The sequence below is a fragment of the Varroa destructor genome, unplaced genomic scaffold, assembly GCF_002443255.2.
Source record: "Varroa destructor unplaced genomic scaffold, Vdes_3.0 BEIS01000001.1, whole genome shotgun sequence".
In the NCBI taxonomy this organism is placed as follows: Eukaryota; Metazoa; Arthropoda; class Arachnida; order Mesostigmata; family Varroidae; genus Varroa; species Varroa destructor.
The window spans coordinates 69,241,932-69,265,533 of record NW_019211454.1 but is presented as its reverse complement, the minus strand read 5'-3'; the positions used below and the strand labels follow the sequence as shown (position 1 = coordinate 69,265,533).

The 23,602-nt window shown below is 41.7% G+C and overlaps 1 protein-coding gene across 2 annotated transcripts; it reads right to left on the bottom strand.

Moving 5' to 3' along the window:
• Window positions 1–11,704: 11,704 nt before the first annotated feature.
• LOC111242874 (uncharacterized) lies at window positions 11,705–23,280 on the bottom strand. 2 transcript variants are annotated; one of them, XR_002670188.2, is made up of 5 exons: window positions 22,094–23,280; window positions 19,067–19,625; window positions 14,414–14,658; window positions 13,396–14,193; window positions 11,705–12,223 (listed from the first exon to the last, which is right to left on the bottom strand). XR_002670188.2 is itself a non-coding variant. In XM_022787791.2 (4 exons), the coding sequence occupies exons 1-4, from the start codon at window positions 22,350–22,352 to the stop codon at window positions 13,859–13,861; spliced, it is 1,398 nt and encodes a 465-aa protein (XP_022643526.1). In that variant the 5' UTR covers window positions 22,353–23,280; the 3' UTR covers window positions 11,705–13,858. The 2 variants fall into 2 exon arrangements, 1 of the variants encoding a protein (XP_022643526.1); XM_022787791.2 differs by having other exon boundaries at window positions 11,705–14,193.
• Window positions 23,281–23,602: the final 322 nt, after the last annotated feature.

Sequence of the window (23,602 nt, the reverse complement as noted above, 5' to 3'; positions counted from 1 at the left end):
AGTAAACTATAATCTATGAAGCACACGGTAACAACTAAATCGTAGATTTTTTGACTCATAGTCGAGAGATCATATGGGTCGTACCAATAAAACTACATCAAAATAATGCCGTGTACAATTAGGAAGTTACATTCATAGCAAACGTATTGTTGTTCGGCGTGCCCTCCTGCGGTTGAGAATGCTTTTCTACGACATCCGAATTTAAAAAAACAAAAAAACTGGCAACTATAATTACTTAATCCTCGTTGCTGGTTTCGTAGTAAACAGGCACAGTCATTAAAATTTTACAGTTATTGTAAGCTTATATTAAGCTTAAATGTATAATACACAACCTTATGACAAATTATTTTCTATCCATTGATAATATGTTAGATTTTCCTTTTTGCAAGGATACGCATATGATGGTGTGATATAACCAAAGACATATACCAAAAGAACATAATTTGGATAACATTATTTTTAGACGAAGTGGGCTTTCTAACATAGCATACAGTATTCGATAGCCTTATGCTTCTTCACGCATATAACGGCCACTAGTGCTTATTAATAATACTAATAATTCGCAGTACTGGCCAATACGAAGCTTCAAAGCCAAACATTAACTAGCGTATCTAATCGGTACTTAATGGAAGAGTGCTTTGAACACAGTCACCGCAATATTATCTTCTCCTCCAATGGGGTATTCACTTTTATGTCCGGAGGCTACAACCGCACTTCCACGCTCAGAGTATCAAGTAGACTACGTCAAATCAACACTTAGCCCTGTACTTACGCTTCGCTTTCAACTAGAAAACAATAAACCCCTAAGGAGGTCCAACATTGTTGTTATATATATATATTGAGTAGTATGTTGAGCTTTTTTGGGTACAGCTCTGACCAAAATTAGACCTCAGTTTGCGACATAGAAGCGCGAAGCTTTATCACACCTATAGTTTTAAGCTGTATTCTAGCCTGATGGTAATTGTTTCTTAATTACTCATTAATATTAAGCTCATAGGTTTAAATCTTGACTGGCTATAAAAAATGAATGCGTTTTTTTTTTTAGTCTATAACACGTAATAAGTAATATCAAAAGCAGACGTCGAGAAATTCAGATAGATTTCGTGCAGCCAAAAGCTGCTGATAAGAAAAGAAGCTATTTGTGATAAAAGATAGAGAAAAGCCGTAATTGATGTAATACTGGAGCACAATAGCAATGGGCATAAGGATTTTGAAATGACTCTGCTACGAGTTGAAAATTTACTGATACGTAATCACATACGAAAATCTGCTAATCTTGTTTGTTATTATGACACCTATGCACACTATGCGTTTATGCATGCCCATTTCCCACTTCCTATATTTTTGAACAATGAAAGAAACCGAACGTACCTATGCAAAGCGTTTCTCTGGTCATTAAAAGGCTCAAGCTTTTCGATTACCTATGTAGGGAGCACCTTGTCCCAACTTCAAGGAGCGCTAATCATTAACGCCTCTAAATGCCACTAGCCAACTTGAAGTATATCTTGCGGCTACATCAGTTATATTCAAAAACGGACTTGTTACAATTTATCTTTAAGCGTTAAAATCAAATCGGGCGTTTTCCAGAATAAGTTGAACGATATTGACTTCTGCAACGAAATTCAAATTTTTGCGCGCTTAGTCCACTTGTAGAATGCGAAGCTTTTCTTGCTGCAATATTGCAGCAAGGTTAGCACGTCAGTGATGAGGGACGAACTAGCAGATAGCAGAAGAGTCTTTGTGCACTACTTAAACAATATGATTTGGTTTTGTTACTTGATTTTGCATAAATACAGAGCAATCATCGTGAGGTACGTGCTTCTAGGCACGGCGAGAACAAAGGATAAATTTAACCATAATGATCAAGTTCTAGAGGTTTGTATATGAGAAAACGTAATACCTTACTAATGAGATTATTAAGCCTACATCTCGTGGACTTAATTTGTAGCTACACAATCGATCCCATATAGGATGTCTTAAACGGTAAGTTATTCTTTCAAGGGTTACCCAGTTACTGGAACATTTTTCCCAATAAAGCCGCTAGGCGCCCATGTATTAGTACTCTGCTTAAAATTTTGTTTGAAAAATGACGTGGCGAATACTTTTAACGAAACGTGCGATGCTGTATGATAAGTACTGCTTCAAAGACGCGCACGTGTAGCGAGGAAGCCGCTTCCTTGCTAATTGCTCGTCCCTGAAGTAGCTGATATCTTCGAAAATATGTATCGTCTTTGTTGAGTGGTATCAGGCACACGTGATAGTTAACACTCGCGGTTTTTTGACCTTTGTTGTGAGTTATCACCGGATTTGCTAAGGTATTCAATCATGTCTAAAAAGCGGGTCGTTGTTGCTTTTACACATTGAATGGATATTGTTTGCTCAGAATTCAACTGGCCCCATTGGCTTTTACACGACATCAAATGACCAAGCTGCCTTAAATGTACGCAGATATTCTGAACTACATTAAAAAACACATTTATTTTAGAGTTGATAAATTAAAATAAAAATATTTATGATTCTTCCACTTTCGATCCATCACTTTGAAACAACTAGATGAAATTGGAAAATAAAAACAGGCTTTCCTCATTTTAGCTAGCAAAGCATCCGTTTCCACGCAATTACGTCATTTCCAATTAGTCGCGTCGATATCTTCGAAAAAAAGCTTCCTTAACGTCCACTTCTAGTCGTTTATTGGCATGGCAAATCGCTATTAATTAGATATAAATTTCTGCATGTTGGCTTCAACCCGGAGAATTTACCATGGTGAAAAAGTTGACGATCATCTCCTTTTGTTGGCTGTCTAGGTCTCTTGTACTTTCGATTATAATAGTTACGCATCAGACTGGACTCCGTCGAGGCAGTAGAGGTTCCCGTCGAGAGCGATCATCGGTTAGTAACGAAGCTGCTTATTGTTCTGAAAGCCTTAAACGTCAGGCTTGAAAAGAGTTAATTCCGCTCAAATATAACAGATTTTATTTAAAATATGTCCGCATAATGCGTTAGCTGACGTAGTCTGCTAATAAACTGGCCATTCGAAAAATAAGAGTCAGAATATATAGTAAGTGCTGTCATTTATCCAAAATTTGTCTACCACGTTTTAATGTCGGCTGAGAATTCTAATGCATGGAATGGTTCCTATTCTTTGTATCGATCTTGCAAACTATATATATATATTAAAGTTGTGTGTAAAATATAAGAAACGTGACTGCATTGCTCTAGCATTACCATTATAATATATTCCATCAGTCAGAACATGAATCAGTAGAAGATGGTTCATGGTCTGGCCTTTATCATGGTTAAACATGATACTAAAATGCAACTTCTTCCGTCGTATTGAAACAAACACGTTTCGGTTTTCAACAACATAAATTGGGCCTTTTTGAGCCTCATCAAAAGGGTACAAAGACGACCGTGACATACGGAAATTAAAGTCAGCAAAGCGCACAAGGAGGCAAGCGTAGTAATTATGTTGGGTGGCTCCATCCTACCTTTATAGTCTTACGAGAAATACGTAGCTGAACACTCCATTCTGCTACAAGACAGCGTAATTCAACTTAGATGGATAAAGGAGAACCGAGTTTTCGAAAATTCTGATATAGGAGTAGATCCAGCTTCATGTTGATTGTCCTAATAATATTGGACTCTTTTAGTTTCCGAGAAGAAGCATTTTCAGGACTTTTGTTTGTGCCAATTACGTGTCGAAAGTTGCATAGTTGGTACTCATAACTGTTATGTCGCGTATATAAAAACAACAGTAAAAATCGTGGTGATCATTGCAAATATAGGGGAACAACGCAATACATTGTCAGAGTGTCTCAATCTAATACATTTGCCTAAGTAATCTGTACCTGCTGCACCCCGATGATTCACATATCAGGCTATGGCGTGAGTGCATAATGATACTCACGCTAGCCAAATGGTATTGCGACTTACTGTGAAGTTCTCGTATTGATTGAGAAATAACTTAGATTTTTACTTAGGGTTGCATTCACGATGTAATAACTGTGACACTCCATCTTACAAACACCTCTTAATCTAAATAGTAATGCCTAGACATAGCAGCCAAACATAGTAAAGCTCTCCAGACTAGAAAAAATCGTAGAAGCTTGCGCCTTACCGATCTCATCGGTGTAAGGTACGCAGATAATACGCCTGAACATGTTTATACGTAGTATAGTAAGTACACAGTACGCGTCAACGCTGGATGATCCGAAGCGTAAATAAACTCGTAATGTTGACAACTTTAACTGTACCAGCGTCGTGTCGAATTCGCCTAATGGTAAATTCTGAACGTAAAGTTTGCCGCAGCCCATCAGCACTGAGCTTATTATACGTTCAAGCGAAGGGTGCTACATCGTTTCGACAGTGTTATATAGCAAATATATCTACTATAAGGTTTACGTTTGCCTGAGATCCTTGAGCTTGATATGATCTATTTATTTTTGTAACAAGCTAACGACCTTTAATAGCGTCAGCAGGCGTTTGAGGACCTAGAAGGGACGAAGTGGTAGAGGCAATTGCAGTTGGATTACCTGAACGGGGGTATAGGCATAAGCGTGCACAATAACAGTCCCTGAAGTGGAATCTCTCCTCTTGAGATCAATACAAAAATTGAATTTGATACAGAATAGAAATACAAAGCTTGCGGATTGTTTTAGTCGAAGCTAAAACCGCTGTGCACATATATATGCTGCGAATAATTTAAAGGTGGTTGGGCGAATACAGGTTTTATCGGCAACAACTTTCCGATACGGCTCAGGGAAAAATTTTGGGAGATGATACAATGATTCACGCCTTTTTTTTGCTCGATCGAAAAAAAAAAATTACGATAGCGTGTTGTAACACGTGACTACCCATTTCTAGTACAAATGCACCATATAGAATTTGCAACGGGTTTGTTTCTTCGTTCTGATCAGCTTGTCAAAACATTATATCAAAAATTAAGACAAAAACCATTATTATATTTTTTAAGTATCGAACGCTTCGTCTATATGGCTTCCGAATCGACAAGAGTCCATTCCGTAGGGACAATAATAAGCGTACCTCTTTCTTTTTCGCAATAATTTCATGTGTAAAAAAAAATAAAAAATCTCCAACTATAAAAATAAATAAGTAAGGAAATGTCTTGGTGTTCGGATTGGTGTTACCCTAGACTCCTTGATGATTTCGAGCAGCGTCACGTTACAACGTCAGCAACTTGCAGATGCGTGCTGAATTGTGGGTCAGAGGTCGTTTCCGTCCAAGTGACAGCGCGACCTACTTTGGCCTGAGAAAAATTTCAAGGAAAATATGGCATAACAACATTAGCCGCTTCAGCTGCTCGGATCGAGTATCTGTGTAAAAAGTTCGGAGAATTTCTTCTAAAACGTGCACGCATTCGAAGGACTAAAGTCGCACGGCCAAACCGTTAGACAAATCTTTGGTCAAAAAGCCCTAAAAAACCAACGATTTCATTTTAAATTAAGAGAGCTCATTTGATCGCACGTATGAGTAAAACGAACCATACACCGAGTCGGTGTTGACTCCGGTTGACCTCCACCTTTTCAAGTAATCTCAAATTGCTTTACATCAAAGTACATCATCTTATTATTTCCAAAATTGGTGATTCTAAAAGCGTACTCGAGTGAGCAGAAAGATTTCCCTAGCTCTACTTTGTGCTTTAAAGTCGCTGCCATTCGAGCTCACCCAGCATATAGCAACGTATATCATACCCGTGAAATCAGTACGCCATCTGTCTGTCTATCATACTGTAACCATTTGGTCTGATTTTCATCGAAAGTAAACAACTCAAGTCAAGGTTCTGTACCGTTATAAGATCATTGGGGTTCGCTGAGCGATTGGTACCTTACGTGGGTAAAAGTGCGTTTACAAACGTTTTGTTCGTATAGAGAAAAACGCAGGTTTGCAACACCTATATCCTATATTTTGGGCTATTGATGATGCTTGCAAGACTCGTTATTAACCTTTATTAAACACATTTGCGGACAGAGGGAGGTGCAATTATTGCGTGGCGAACGTCGAGGTTGAATCTCTTTCTAACACCGCTCGAGTGCTTCATTAGTCTAGTGTACGTTAAGGGGTATTTATTAAGTATGCTATATGACGCTAGTTCTCCAAGCCGTATCGTACGTATTTCGTACGCCAACGTAAACGAAATTTCTAACGTAAAACTAAGAAAACGACGACCGTATTTGCCCCTCCGTAAGAAAAGGCCCTATCACATTTTGTTATCATAAGACCACGGCCAAGCGTCGTTATTTCTTACGGAAAGGTACCTGATTTTCAAGTGATTCTCGAGTACATTTTGTACATGGACTACAAAGTGAATCCGCTCTAACGACTACATTTCAGTTTGTCCGCTTTTGATCGCGTACCTTTAGAGCACAAAAGTTGACAGCTTATACCCGCTACCACAAGTATATCACAACCAATTTTTTACGGTATGTAATTCAGGTTAATTCTTAATAAGTAGCATCTCGTAGTCGACGCAGTGCTATGCCGATATCATTGTGCTTTTGTTATTGGAAGTTTTACACCATCATGCTATCATTAGATATTCTCTGCTGTATCAGCGTGCTGTTGCCCCCCTCCCCCCCCCCTCCAACGTACGTAGATAGTAATAAGTTAAGTGTTTAGTTTCCATAACGGTTGTACGGTCGTTCTTATGCATACCTATTCCGTATAGATATCGGAAGCAAAGAAAGGTGCAGATTTCGTGTTTTACTTTCAGATGAGGCGAACGTTTGAGTCAGAGTAGCCACTGTAACTAACAATTAAGGCCGTAAAATGTACTTAACACCTGGTTAAGTAAAATAGACAGGAGGTCAAACGTTCAAACCCAGGTCATTCACCTCACTGACATTTGATAGAATTTGAAACTGTAATATAATAAATAGACTTAAAAATAAAATCACTTGTAGCAACTATGAAAAAGTGTAAATTCTGCTCGAAAAACTGCTGTCAGCTTAACAAAAATCAACAGAAAACAGAAAATGATATTTTTTTAAAAATTGATTCTATTTCAGCAGAAACCTTCTCAGAAAACTTTACTACTAAATACGAATGATGATAATAGCTATTATTAGAAAAATCGATAATCATAGATAATGTTTAAAAGCTCAGTCCGGGTTATAGGTTCTTTACGCGTATCGGAGTCACTCTCGTTGATTCAAAAATATATATTTTCCGTAAATTACGCTTTATATCACACACATCTGGAATTTTCTCTGTTACTGAAGTTTTTCATGCTTCACCAAACGTGAATTTGAAACGCTTGAATCTTGACGGCTGGCGTCTACGCCTGCCTTCGAACACAAATCACCATATGTCTCTAAGTTTAGCAGGCAAACACATGAATAGAGCCGTCGATAGCAATAATAGAGTCATGTAGACTCAAACAGAAGAAATTGTTCCTAACCATTTGTTGGTTGGAGAGATTAAATCGTCCGTGAAACAGTCCACCATGTTTGTGGACAAAAACACGCCAAGACACAGAGCTGGGCTTTGATTGCACAAATCATACCAAATGCTATAAATAGTATCGGTTATGGTAAAAATCATACTTTGTTCTTGTCGTATTTCCTTACTAGAGAATCAGTTAAGACAATGAAAAGTCTGCGTTAGGTTTTTTGTCTAGCAATTACTTTCAACCATCAGATTTCGAGCATAAACGTCTTGTTTATGCAATGTCTCTCTCTCATCATACGCACGTAGAGTAAAACATGTATTGCACGAGTACAGTAAAAAAGAACGCACGCTAAAACGCTTGCAGGTACACTCTAGGCACGTTCCATTTGTGGGACAGAAATTTCGCAAGCCAGAGTTCCGTGTATACAAATAAGCAATCATCTAAAATTGATCTTCGGCCAGCATTTCGTCTACCACGGAAGACTATTATTTTCTAAATTTGCACTCTGCTTTTAACATACTAGATTAAATGGTCTGATCATGACAACCATTTGTTTGCATTCTAAATAGCTACGTATATCTGCACCCTCAAAAAACGCACACTCTGTGCGCTTTCAATTCTTCGCTGACGATCTATACATTAGAGGACTTGTGTTGTAGGCATTATGGTTTTCGTCTGGAAACGGGTACGGAATTGGTGTATCGTCCAGCCGAACGGTCGTTGTGCTGACCCCCCGTAAACAAGCTCTATCCATGCCTGCCAGAAGCCTCTGGAGCTTGAATCTGAATTTGCTGATTTTAGCCAATGCGTTCTGCGGGCTTCGTTGAGCGGCAGATTAAATCTCTGGAATACTAACTGTTGCTCTGGCTACCATAGCGGCCGCAGTCCACTCGACGCAAATCTCCCGCTCGAAAGTTAAAACACGTCCGTTCGTGACGGCGGCGTACGACCAGCTATTCTACTTGTGGCTTCTACCACCAGGAGGCACTTGTCGCTTTTCAATGTTTTTATGGCTTTCCGAGATGTGCCATCGTTGCCTCGACGTCTCGAAGCAAAGTGGCGTTTTCGTTGGAGCATTCGTATCTGTAGAGCAATGAATCTCGCCGTATGATCAGTGAGGCCCCCTGCCCCACCATCTCCCTCAATAGGGGACTCCACTTCATAGTAGATAGTTGAGCACTTAAGACACTTAACTTTTTAGCCTACGATTTAGTTATGGCAAGATTGTTGACAACAGGACGAAGACAGTGACTTCCCCTAACTGATGTACAGACACGGTGGGCACAACTCCGCTACGATTTCGTACGCCGTACCTGCCCACGCTGTTCGTCACGCAACAGCGTTACGGCACAATAGCTTTTACGAACTACTGAATACATACTTGCCTTATTTTTGCAGTTTTTCAAATGTACTGACAGATGCGGATACATTTGAAAACTTGCTATAGCTTCGAAGCGCGCGAAGAAAAAGAACACAGCATTTTAGGATGTTATAGCTTTATTGATGCAGCATCTTTGACGAATTTTTGTCCGATTGAAATAAATTACTTTTTACAAATTAAAGATGAATCTTCAGGCAGCGATAAATTAATAAGGTATAGGGGCATAGTTCTTGAAAGAGGCTACGGCGTAACCAGTAAAACTAATCATTTTATTAATCCCATATAGGCAGTCGTTTTGGTAGACCTGAAAACTAGGGAGCTTTCAATACTTCCCTAAATTTTTCCCTAAATAAAAAAGCGATCTAGTCAAATCGCTATAAACCTGTGCTTCGCTTAAAAAGTTTATTATTGAATATAGTGAGATAATCAAATTTTCTTCCTAAAGAAGGATTGTGCACTGCAGACATAATAAGACAGCATAAATACTCCAGACAGTCATATCTACGATATATGTTAGAAAAAATCTCTATATATGGGTTTGGAAATCTTAGTAACGTTCCTGGTAGCATCATGCACCTCGTAATCCAATTAGAATCATTCCCTGTGCTTAGAAAACGCTATCCGATGAAAAATCTCCATCATTGAAAAAGGAATCAAGCTGGATCTTCTTGATATCAGTAGCAATAATGTATCACTAATTAAGCACTTACTGAATGTAGATGCTATAATTTGTTTTGAAAAGGATTCAGGATGAAAAGGAATCAGGGGACGAGACCGATTCATTGGAGTTACTTCGCGAAGATTAATTTTTTGCAGTCGAAACTATCAGTGTCAATGTTACTAATGATAGACAAAAGTAAGTTTTCTGGTTAGATAATTTGTTTTTAACCAGTGGCCAGAGAGGAGTCGTTATACTGCACATGAGTAGAAGCGGTACCTTCCAACAAGTATCAGCGAAAGGGGATCAAACTAGGATCAGGATCAAAAGCCCATCACTTCTAAAACTCCAGATTTAATTCAAATTATGATGAAAATCGGCTAGAAAGGTTAGTGATTTAGAAAAAAAAAAATGTCAAAGATAGTTTTCTAAATGCATCTATGTGTTCTTAAGACATCAAAAATTATGTCTTTGTGCTAATCTTAGAGTTCACAGTTATACTCATTGATTAGGCTTGTATATCAGCCGAAAAAAAAATCGATCAGATAATAACTATGGTAACAAGAACTGTACGAAGTCCTAAGAAGCGTTACGTACCTATTTAAAATAGGTATTCTATCCTGGACACAAAGCCCGGAGTACCGTTTCGTTATAATTATTTAAATCGTCATCCAGATGGGGAAATCCGGCCAACCGAACATATTTTTCACGTTGTAGCATTACCGCCCTAATTGTCACCGACGGAACCAAAACTGGGGTAAAGGATCCAGGATGATCCTGTAACGTGCTACGGCCGCTCAATCTGGCGTGCAGATAGATTATGCCACACAATGTAATATTTTTAGGGTTCAGTCACCAGAAGCCATTTGATTGCCAATCAGTTATCTATATTAACGGGAAACCCATCGCCTCACAGCTGACGGGCACGTCGTTAACCCCAAAAAAAAAGTTACTGACAAACTCCTCGATATTATAACAGGTGAGAGATGTAGCGTATTATAAGTTACTGAAATGTTGTACATTATACGGTTAACCCCTTAAAAGTACTGCGTTGCTTTCTGCCAGTAACAGTAAAATGTTTAATGGGAAAAATCAAAATGTTTTGCTATACCCTTTTGACAACTGGTGTCAATCGATATTGTACGAGCTATGGTGGTCTCCTCTAAGCAAGCAAAATAAATAGCAGATTTACAGGAACGATTAGAGTCTGATTTGTGATCGAGTGCTATACTGCCCTCAGCTAATGCTGGCGTTTCAAGTACCGCAACGCATGGTAGCTGCCGTTTCGCTATAAGAATATAGACAACTTCATAAAAACTGTAACTTGCCGACTGATTAGTTACTCGCTATCTCTAACGATTTGAGTATCTCGTAATACAAATCTCACTAACACCTGTCAACCAGCGCCAGCACTTCCCCTATCAGATCGATGCAAGCTAACGGTAAGACCAAGATTCGTGCTCTAAGATGATTAGTCATGAAACGCACTCGGAGCATACCCAGAGACTGAGATAAACCTGCGTATTTTCACAGTAGAACCTGATTGTTCCATCTGTCCGTGAGAAATTATCTTGTTTTGAGCTTGATACCGCGAAACCGATTAGGATCAGTGGAGAATTAGCAGCTAAAAGCGCCACAGTTTCCATAGCAACGTAAAGCTTAACGAACATACTTTGTCGAAATAAGTTGTTTATTGTTTGACTTAGGCTGTGTATGTGAACGTACACATTAGTTGCCAAAAATAACAGTACTTATTGTGGAAGAAATGGGAGCGAAAAAAGAAAACATAAAACGAGGCAGAAATTTCAGCTCAGTGATGACGAAGCGGGAGGATCATATGGATTTCGTTCACATTTATGCTATACGAACGCACGAATAAATGTCGAAACACAACTGAAAAAGGCAGTTCTCGGGGGCGTGTCTTCCGTACGGTGGGTCTGCGTCGGCTCAGCTCACGGCTAAAATACTACTCTCGAGAAAACGAGGCTAGATCAGCGAAAGCGCACACCAACGTCAATCAGATTCTATCGGGTGTAAGTGTTGTTGCAACAAAATACCAAGTCCGACTATGGCGGATAGAATTGGAAATGGAGAGTAGTACTTATTAAGCACAGTATCTAGTGAAGGGCATTTATTGTTCAACTTGAAACAAAGTAACTGCAACAAGTGAGGAAAACGTATCTAAAATCAGTCTACACGAAAACGTCACATGACATATGGGTCGCCATATTGTTCATCAATGACAACTAAGTGAATATACCTGAGAAACATAGTTTAGTTTTATTATAATTATTATTGTTATAATTAGTTTAGGCTTTGGCAATGTTATATTACAACAACGTTTTGATATCCGTCGTTTATGGACTAGATGGCTACTCACAGCCGACCGTTTCCCATCAGCCTATTGTTGTCCTCCTTTTACTCGTTCCTTATTTCGGCGGTGATTAGTTAAAGGGTTATTTGTATGTTACACATACGCTTTCGGAACAAACTTGATTTGCACAAACTAAACGTACAGAACAGAGTTGACGCTGAAAATGGACGATTCGATAGTATGAGGTTATTAGGGATAGAATGGCACCGTACAAATGCTTTGTGTACCCTCTTCGCACGCTTCATGCCTTACGAGTCGAACCTAGAAAATGTCTGCCTGCCTGCCTGCCTATCTCGGCTACTACGGTCGCAATGCTCTTCTTCTGTCAACTATTGGCAGCGTTTGTCTTCTCACAGGCGCGTCGTCGTCATCCATGGGTGACCGTGATCAGGACACGACAGTCTATAATAATATCATAATTAGGTAATCGGTAAGCTAGTCGGCTAAAGTTACGGCTACTTCTACCGCTACTACTGCTGCTGCTGCTGCTGCTGCTAAACGAAAGCACATGTGTTAGTTTAATAACACGACAGTTAACTGACAGTTACAGACGTGTGTTTAGGTACAATTTTTTCTTACACTGGACTGAGTTTGTAAACAAATGATCATTGCATATATTGTGAGATCATGAACGATGTTCGCGTTCTTCACATGTCAGATCTATTTATTCTCTTCATTTCGTTAGATGTGTGTGTGTGTGTGTGTGTGTGTGTGTGTGTGTGTGTATCGAAGGGGTAGACATAGTGGTTCGGGGCCTCACGATGAAGGGCCAAAACAGACGCATCGTGAGGATATGATACAAAACAAACGTGACGAAATGTTTAACGTATCTCTCGGCGTGATGTCTGAAGTATTCACAGAAACTGTTGCTATGCAAAATGCACATTTAGAGAAAATGGTCGACTATCGAAATGTGAAGACAAATTAACCATTGGATCAGCATCGTTACATATTATCATGGGATAGTGATAACAATGACAATGAATGGGTCCCTGAGGGATAGCAAACTATTGTCTTGTCATAATTATCAGCATAGGAATATAAATGCGCGGATGATCTGGTGGTATACTATCAGCTCATCCGAAAACGATGAGTAGATTACTATTATCAACAGTGCATCCTTAGTGTATTTGCACAGATAGCAGCACCACTCAACTCAGCTAGGAAAATCCGATATTTTCCATTCGTTCGACGCTAGATGTCACAGGTCATGATGATTTCAAACATCCATCATGGGCATCGTTACCATTATTGTCATTCAGACGTACAAGCGAACACATCGAGGTACTTCATCTTTCGCACACACAAGCCCAGACACAAAAGTTTCTCAAACATATTCTTTCTTTCGTTATTTTTTTTGTTTCGCTTTGAGTCCATGCATATACTGCTGCTTCTGCTGTGTCCTCGTCCTATTACACGTACCTTTTTCACTACTTCAGGACAATACGGCCAAACTAATGTCGATCGGTTTCGGAGAAACTAGCAGCAGTAGCAGCAATCGTTCGATAAAATAGTGTCTCAGTTGTGAACGTATAGCCACCGTTTAGCTTGATTTGTTGGAAATTATTACGTACCCGGCACGCGCTGAGATGCTGTCACTTGTCCAGTGATTAAGACCGAACACGTCGTCTATCGCGTCTGCATTTACTTGGCATGTCAAATAGCATTAGGTAATTAAATTTGGCATTTTCATCTTTCTTTACTATAATGACTGCGTACATATTTCTGCTACGACTACAAGTTCTGCTTATGGTTATTAAGGACTGCCTAGGCCTCTACACATGGTGCGGGGTTAACAATAAACAGACCCGTCTATCATTTGTCCTTAGTCTTAGAATTCTTCTTCTTATTCCCTTGTTGTTGTCGTTGTCGTCGTCGTCGTCGTCGCCACCGTCGTTGTTGGCGGTGTTATTGTTGCCGCTGTCGTGAGGCGTCATTCTGCGTTCGTTGGCCTCCAAACGACGTTTGACCTGCGGACCGCTATTGTCGATATCTTGCCTAATTGATTACCGGAGGCGTTTGCTGGATGTTTGCAACTTAAATTGGCCTAAAGAGGGACAGTTCTGCGGTAGCTGGTGGACGCAACTCTGTGAAGGCACCGTGGACCGGGGACTGACTGGCGACAGAGGCCGTCGGAGTCGAAGGGGGACTGCGACCCATCAGTGCGCTGTGGCCCTGCGGCTCGAACTGATCCGAGCTCGGATCATGTTTTGTGTCGCAATGCCGCTTCAGGTCAATTTTGCGTTGGAACGCCTTATTGCAGATGCGACAGGTGAACGGCTTGAAGCCAGTGTGCTTTCGCATGTGCGTGATCAGATTTGATGACTGACTGAAGCATTTACCGCATATTGTGCATTGGTGCGGCTTTTCCCCTGTAATAGACGAGCCAATGGAAACATTGGGTTAGATTCTAATCGTTTTTGCCACACACACACACACACACTGATCACAGACGAACATTTTTATGCATGCTGAAGTAGAGCCAGCTAGTACTGCTATGGCATACAACATAGTTTACCTATGGAACGGATAATGTTTCACTACGATTAAAGTCTGCTAGATCAGAAAATCAGTAGCCATTTTCCTACGTACCTGTATGTGTGTAGGTGTGCTTTTTCATGTCGGATTTTTGGTGGAATCTCTTGCCGCAATATTCGCACGGATACGGCCGTGTGTCGGAATGGATAAGCAAATGCGTGGATAACGTCGACGAACGCTTGAAGCATTTCCCGCATTGCTTGCACTCGAACATCTTAGACGGCGCCGATGGCGACGCTGGCGCGTGAGGATCGATTCCGCAGCCGCGCCGTAGATGAGACTGCAGTCCTCCAGAGGTGCTGCAATCAGAAACAGAGCGCCGTTAGATTAGAATCGAGCCGAACGATACATGATCATCCAGTTAACGCTGTTCTGCTACGATGTCCTTTGCCATTCTTCACATATGGATGGAAGAGCTACAAAATATCGCTCTATATGACGTTAGTCTCCTAGCCGGAGCTGTGTACCGCTTATTTACGCATTCTGGTTCGCGTGTCAAAGGAAATGCGCCATTTACTTCAACTGTCACCCATTGCATTGCATCTACACCACAGTGTCATCTCGTCTCATCTCATGGTATAATCAAGTCGTTTTACGCAGATTTACGCGAAGCGTCCTTCTTCTCTCCCCGCGTACCCTCACTTTTTTTTCTCTCTGCTTGTATATGAGGACAGAGCAATTTTCAACTATAATCTGACGCAGACAATAGTCGCACACACACTTTGTCTAGGGTGGTTCAGATTAATGTCTATAGCTGGCCCATATCTATTCTTATAGGGTGCATATATATATATATATATATATATATATATACATATAGTATGATTCTAAGGATTTTAGCCGCGTTGGGCAAGGCTGTGATCGATAACACTGGCACTATGACCATCAGCGCTGTGGCTGCTGGCTTCGGCGTTGAGCTCTTGTGCGATTCGCTACGGCCACGTGCAATGCTTCTATGCGATTCGCAATGTACATACAGACTCCCCCCGTTGCCTTTCCTACCTTCCATTTGAGCAAATCCGCGCTAAGCATCCTTCGCCATCCTGTTCGAAAGGCACGACTTGTGTCCTACTGAACAGTATGTGCTGTGCACAATGACAACAGTGCAGTCGTGCAGTGATATGGCCGTACATTCTTGGTCGACGTCTTTAGCCCAGTCTGGCCACATGACACAGACCAGCTACTAGCGTCTTCAGCTTCGTGGAGGAACTCGACTCCTTCTAACAGCCAGTGCACGTCATGCTCGACTGCGAGCTAACCTTTCGGGTAAGGAAATATGCGCTTAGATATACATATGTAGTTTATACCAAATATACCTACTTCCAAGCCCATGTACGAATGTCCAGGCTGTGCTAGACCAACTAGGAACAACGTTTTAGAGGTGGAACTCGCCAAACACACGAACCAGCATTGATGGCAATGGCGTATCGAGGTAGCGGCGGGTGATTCGTCGCGCAGCGTTGTGCAATTTGCGCGCGGAACAACATCCAGAAGAAGGTAGCCTATAGCCATTCTACAATTTAAGCCTAATCGCAAATGCGACAATAGCAAACTGTACCTAACACACACAATTCGTGCCTAAGAAAGGACCTCTTCGACCAGCATCTGCGCACCTGCGATACAAACATGTTATCTCAACCCTGGCTTTTGTCAGCCTCGCTCCGAGCAAGATAGAAAGAACTACGCCAGTCGTAATGCTCTTGGAATGTCACGGTAATAATTTTTTTCCATTCCCTTATGCTCCATTTAGGCAGTGAGGTTGCTAACATCTTGCGTCTCGATGATACATTCAGCCTGATGTTTTAGTTGTATAACATAGCCTATAGATTTTGCTTGTTTTTCCATTTACTCTAATTGAGATTTAGCTTGAACTAAAAAATGTATCCTACAAACTTCCACGAGGTTCGATTTGCGTAGCTCTTTAGTAGTACAACCTGTATTGATATCTGCTCGATTCAAGCAAACTAGAAAAGCTCTGAAGTGGATCGAGCGAAACTTCACCAGTAAATATTTTGACTAAAAAAAATTTCTATTCAACCGCCGAATTTATGCCATAAACATATACAGAGGCATATCCTGCTGGATAGTCAGCGTTTACTGCCTAAAATCAATTGACTACTACGTGTGGCACGTTCGGTAATCATCGACGGTGAGGAGTCGGTTACTGCTGAATGAAAGTGGGCCGGCGCGCCTGGACGACGCTACTGCCATAGGCCGTCCCTTATAATGATGACATGTGGTCGCTGCGGGGACATCGAGATCGGTGTCCTGCCGTCGTCGCGTATGGCCATTCTCTCGTGTCACTCTCGTGCTATGATATATACACACTGCAAGGATTGCATGCATGACGCAGAAGAAACGCGCCCAGCGCCATCCTCGCCCCGATCGTGGCAGTGTAAAAGCTTCCTGCCGCTATATAACTATTGTGTGGGAATAATGTGCATGCCTCTCTATTGATACGTGGCTTTGGCACAGATTGTGCAGGAAATTGCAACGGTGATGACGATGATAGAAACCACGATCATGACGAGACAAGATGGACTGAACAAAAACGGTCGCTGCGTTCCACCAATACGATACATAGATGGTCGCTTTCAGCAGGGAAGCTCATCTGCCGGATCCATCACTCTGGCGCGTTCAATCTGCATCTCAATGGAGCGGCAAGCTCTCGGTTGGTGCTCGTTTTCGTACAAATAGAAGATATTTCAATTGAGTATCATGGGTAACGATAGAGGCGCGTCTCGACTTGAGCGACTCTGCATAGCGAACAGCTCACCTTGTAGCGACAAGCTCTGTCGGTCGGCAAATTCGCTCTATCGAGAAAGTGAGAGAGAGAGAGAGAGAGAGCCGAAACGGGTACGAATTAACACTGGCCGTAGGCGGGGGTTAGCTGATGGCTAGTAGTCACAAACAGAAACCCCCGTCGTGAAGAAGAAAACATCACATTGGCTTTGATTGTAACATCAACCTCAGCATTTGGTATTGATACACAGCGAGGGAAGATGTTACGATGCTACTTGCTTTGTTACCAAATGGTAGTTACTATGAGCAGAGCAGTTCTCATAACGGCACCATAATGCTAACGAAACACAAACGTCAACAATGTACATGTATGTCTATGAATATGTCTTATGTAATATTTATATTCCTTTTCGACATTTGTTTATTAAATCGGATCGTATTCGTTCAGTAGAACGAGTTCTTAGTTTCGACGGGACCCACTTGGGCAGATAAGCCTGGTCTATCAATAACCGATGTGAACAAACCCGATTATATATAAAAGGATAATTAAAATAGAAATTAAAAAATTCTATAGCACACTTACTATTTCATGTACGGAACTCTTTCTGTGTGAATAAATCAAATGTCCCTTTATTTAGCTTGATTTCAATGGAATCGGGCCCCGTTATGCGTGCTAAGCACCAAACATGGCGAATGCAGACAGCAAACCTAATCTACATGGTGCTTTTGGGACCCATTAACAACATTTGAATTCCGTAGTGTTTGAGAACTTGTGTCATTTACGACAGATCTCGTTTGCTCTTACTTTTAACAAAAGGGCTAATTTATAAAAGTGTTCACGCTATCTCTTTTCGAAATTCAGGTGAAGCCATTATCCATTCTATTAGGATATGGTACGTGGACGCTAGGACCGGGAGGTTGCTAGTTCAGGTTGTTTAACGCGCATATCTAAACATGCGCGTCAATAAAGTCTTGAGTAGGCTTTAACAGTCCAGCAGCCGAAGAACTATTTATGTTAGCTTAGATAAAATACTATAATTATTGATACGCCCCAATTGGGCGAAATGCAGAAGCCCAACATTTGCACTCTGACTAGTTAGTGCACGTTCGACTATCGATTATACAAAGTATATGCTAGCGCACAGATACTCGTCTTGATATGCCCTTCAATCGGGCAGTGCGTCGGTCAGCTATGCCCCATCTATATTGAACCACTTTTGTTGTTGTTGTTGTTGTTATTATTGTTTTTGCTGGACTTGACTGACTAACTAACTAGAAGCTGCGACAATTAGTGCCTAGCTACTCGGCTACATACACAGCTCCGGAAATCTTTATCATGTTTTTTTGGGCAAGCGATCTCTGCATATATGCGACACAGGACCGATTTTGGCCACCTGTAGTGACCACGAGCCTGCTGGAGCGTGAAAGGCTTATTACGTCGTTAGGAGAGCTAACTAGGACATTTGTTGTTATTGACGCTGCCGTGTTCTATTTCTTGAATGCATATTGTGACCAGATTGTTTAGGTGTATAGTTAAAAAATGACTGAAAGCAAATCTATATTGCACCAATAACGGTCGGGCCATACAATGATAACTAGAATGTTTTTACCAGCTATTAGGTAATGCAATCATAATATATTATTGATATTTGGGCAGGATTCATGCTAAGTGAACAAAATTAACAACCTCTCTATACCTCTCGAAGCATTGCTTGGTAAAGGAAGAACTTGACAAGCCAAGTAAAAATAAAGATGAGCTCGCCAGATCAAATGAAGTATGAATATTTCTACAGTGATGTACTGTTCTTTGTAATTGTTTAAATCCTGTTTAAACATATATATATATATATATATATATGAAAAATAAACATGTTAATGCTGTTATTATACGAATTTAGGTTGTCGGAATTCCGATTTACCGGCTCGTCACAAAAGCTCAAAAATGCATTATGACTGTTTACTTACCTAAATTGCCTTTGGCAAACGTGACAGGTGAATGCTTCCGTGTTGAGGCCAAGTAGGGCACGAATACTGAAGTTGTTGGAGTTCGAGGCTGCTGCCAGAGCACCAAATCGCGCACCAAGTTGGTGCACGCCCAAGCCGCCTGGTGGGGTAGCTAGGCCGACCGGTCCAGCATGGCCACCATTTCGGCTATTGTCAGTTGTCCCGTGTTGTTGTCGATGTTGCTGTTTGACAACTGCTTCACTGAGCTTCTGTTGCAACGACTGTATACCATTGCCACTGCTGCTCGGATGCAGAAGATGACTATGAGATGCTGGCAGCACTCTCATTAACGGTGGTGGACTGTGTTGCGGTGGAGATGGTGAAGGTGGACTTGATGATCGTTCGGAACCGTCTGACGTTTCAGGGGCATGTCCGAATCCAGCAAATCCAGCTGATAGCAGATGGAGTCCGGTGGCAGGTGGCAGGTCTGGATTGGACAGTGTTGTCGGACTGCCCCCTGTTACTTGGCTGGGGAACTGGAGTTGAAGTTCGCGGAGCATCCGAAGGTAGAATGCTGGGTCTATGTATGTTAAGTGACACAGAAACATACATAGATCGACCAAATGACATCGAGCTTGACATTAGCGACGTTTGTGATGACTGAGTAGTTGGAAGTTGGTATAACTTTGCCTTTGCACGTTAATTCTATTTACGTAGGTTGCGATCGGTTTAACATTTTCATGTAAGGCCGTACGTATAAAGGCTATTTATCTTTGACTATACTTTTACCGAGTTAGTAATAGAATAGGGTTGAGAGTCTCATTGCCAAAGCTAAATCAACACATACAGACACGCTTTTGTTGATGAGAAAGCCTTTCACAACACACATTTGTTATCGAATGGTAGTTAGCCTTAAAAACACTCAATTCGATATCCTAATTGACGCGAAATGACCTAGTCCTAACCATCGCCAAATAGGTATAACCATGTCTTTGACGAAAGGTCACTTTGGCACGATTTATTGATGGCCTAATCAAGTTAACCGCATCATGGCCAGCTTTCGATTTTCACAATGACTCAGATGACGAATACATAGTAAGTTAAAGATCATTGAAGGCAAGACTGCATAAATACATTGAACAATTGTACAAGTAAGACTAAATAATAAGTAGTTATCATAACATATATAAGCATGACGCGCTTGAGACGTTGCCGCCGCTATTACTGCTGTCAAAACGGAATTCATTTAGAAATATTGTGCGTGCAGGCACCAATAATAAACTGCCATTTCGTCAGGTGAAGACGTTGGCTGGCCGGAGCGTGTCAATTCAAGCGCTTATGGCGACGTTGGGGAAAAGTCACGATCTGATTGAATACTCTTTACTGTTTGTCTACAATATCCAGCGTCTCCGTCGAGGGCACTCGCTTGGTGTAGCGTCGATATAACAGATGACGGCGACCGCAACGAGAACGCGACCTGGCGCTCGTTTACTTGATTATGTGATTCCTCGTTGCTACGGTCACCATAGTCTATTGACAGCTGTACGGGAGTAAGACAACGTTTTAACGGAGCAACTGTTGCTTCTTGAACGTATAGATTCATAAACAAAAAAATACTTCATCCAAAAAAGCACGTTTCTGTTTTTCGCCACCAAAAAAAAGGCAAATTGCTAAAATTTTTTACACGCCTTAATAAATAATCATTACTCAGTTCTTCAATGCAACGACCCTCCTTCCCCGTAAAAGCTTGAAATAGAAGCACAAAAACTATAGCGGTCAGTTTCAACTCGACAAATTAAGCCCGGTGTTGGGCGTCATCGAGATGATAGGTCAGATGCACGATTAATAAGGCAAGCTTTTTCAAGAGAGAGCTAGCTATCCTCTAGAGTGGGTCTCCTTCGAGCCAGGGAATTATTTGCTAGGTTTCTAGTAGGAGGATGATAGGATTTCTAGCACCGCACTTATCCATTTTAATGTTTTTCTTATTTAAGGCCCCATTATCATTACCCTCGGTAATAAAGTACTTTCTGATCTACACAGACTACCCAGTTGGCGGTCTCGACCCGAACAGCTAAACTTTTAACAACAACGTACCTATTTCATAGAATTATAACTCTGCCTTTTACTTTTTATAGTAAAAATGCCAAACGTCATGAAAACAGGTACCGAAAAAAATGCTTGACCCATTATAACTTTTCTTCTACTGCCATGTAACTAAATGGCGAAAGAGTAACTATTTATGTTATACATGTAGATATGTGGTAGTTCAGTATCAGCATACATACTACATTTAATTTACAGTGCCGTATTGTGTTTGGATCGAAATGGTATCCACCGTTGTTTTTGGCTTATCTAGACAAGAAAGAGGCACCCCTATGGACCCCTGTTCGAACGAACGCAGTTTATACGTAATAGGAAAGCAATCACAGTCAACGGTCCCTATTTGGTCAAAATAGTCATCGATGTCGCAGCAGGAGCAACAATCGGAAGGACTTTTACCAGCGACCACTTTGCCGCAAACAATTAAATTATAGATAAAAAAAATTTAAATAACTCTATAAAGATAAAAAATTTAAACGGTGACTGCTGACAATTAGGCCATTATGTATTTAACACAAATACTTGGCTAAAATCATCTTCCTTTTTAGTATCCATATGGGAGATCAGACAGACGTCGAAGTTAAACTTGAAAAACCTTCCTCTACAGTTAGCTATATGATATGTGTTCGAGTTTGGACAAACGATATACAGGACAGCCATTTCTACTGGGGGCACACTGACTGTGTTGAATACCATTTAATGTGGTATATCATTTCTAAGCCGATTCAGAATAACATTTCTCTTCAAATAAATTTAAGTTACATAGCACCAATTGTCGTACAAAGCCGAAGAACGTTTCCATAATAATATAACAGGCCTCATCGGACCTACCGACACTTCGGCAGGACTTCGGCTGCGTACGAGCGAGCCCTAGACTCGCAATATCCTGATCTTATACTTCATCGTGCAATATGTGTGTAATAATTATATCGACGTTGCTGTACTCACCGTATAGCATCGTTTGACTGGTTCCGCCTGCCAAGATCGACGACTGTGTGGGCGCTGCTAACGAGAAGTCAAGCGGTTTGTCGTCCGGTTCGGACACCACATCAACGTCGACTTCCTCCTCTTCGTCATCGCCGGTCACCTCGCCCTGGCTGTGAAGTTCCGTGGAGTTTATATCTCGAGAGGTCGTCCCGCTTTCACGGTCCATCCTATTGAGGACGCCCAGCGCCTCGCGCGCCACAAGAAGCGTGCGTGGCATCATCCCGTTCGGTTGTTTTACCGTCGCCTAAGCTTAATTGTCTCAACCAGCGGGGCAATGAAGTCGTACGAGCGAGTAGAACTTGACAGCTTAGGTGAGGTGGTATCGCTGTTCCAAAAGCGACCTCCCTAATGTTAAGCAGATCGCTAGCGATTGCATAGGACTGCAGATACGGGCATATATGCTGATAATACGAGCAATCTACTTCACTAGTTTTAACGGGAACCACTGTTAATTGCACAATGTTCACGAATCATCTAAGAAGAGCAATAAGAGTCAGGCAGCGTTGCTGCTGTCAGCCTAGTGCTTCGTTCGCTGGCCGCGCACGTCAAGCTGCGTGTGCGTTTCTATCACCGAATATAGTCCTGAGGTTTGAAAAGCACATCGGAATAATATAATCAAGAATTGAAATAACCTGAATAATTCTCCGACGACCTTTGTTGTAGGGTCTCTTCAGGACGAGCCACACAGACACCCGCACATAGACATTCAAATGCACACACACACACAGATGATTTTCACTGCACAGTGTTCACGTTGTCACAGCTATTCAGTCTTCAAGCTCAATTAATAGCAGCTGCAGGTGGACTAGTGCTGCTAGGCGGCAAGTGACGACGTTGACGTAATACTTCGGACAGTCCTGGTGCTGGCAACAGTGTTCGTAGGCCAATGCAGCTTGCGACAGTTGTCAATGTACGTTGGTATTACTTCGAATGTACAGCATGCGTTGCTGTATATATGCGAATGGCTGTTTCGGTCTGTGTATCAACGGCTGAGCGTCGTTATACTCTCGCGGTTTCCTCGTCGATGTCTGCTGCTGCTGCTGCTGCTGCTGCTGCTGCTGCTGCTGCTGCCGCCGCTGTTGTCTATGCGATGAAATGCGCGACGACGCGTGATGGGTCTCCGCGAGCTCAGTTGTGGCGCTTCTCGATTTGGCTTGCTTTGTTCTGCTCTAACGGAAGCTACCCCAGGGAACCACTCCTCTAGGAAAGGGCCATCCGCCTGTCCTCTCCCAGCGCTTGCGCTCAAGCTCCGCCCCGACGCGTTATCATAATGCTATTACCGGAGGCGGAGGGCAGTACCAAACCACCGCTACGACCACTATTGCCGGCTGACCGCCAACTAAGCCATGTCGATGAAGCCCGCGAGCCTTAGCTGGGGAGCTGCTGCTTGATATGGGAGTTCGGAACGTACGACGAGAATTCGGCTGAACCAAGCACAGTCCAGGCAGGCGCACCATGAGCAGAACGGGG

Bases quoted from the DNA above. Each gene is read 5' to 3' on its own strand.
- LOC111242874 (XM_022787791.2), bottom strand. From the start codon at position 22,352: ATGATGCCACGCACGCTTCTTGTGGCGCGCGAGGCGCTGGGCGTCCTC. The intron at 19,626-22,093 runs GTGAGTACAGCA...TAACATACATAG, and splicing joins CAGTCAAACGATGCTATACG to ACCCAGCATTCTACCTTCGG. The intron at 14,194-14,413 runs GTACGTAGGAAA...CGTCTATTACAG, and splicing joins GCACACCTACACACATACAG to GGGAAAAGCCGCACCAATGC.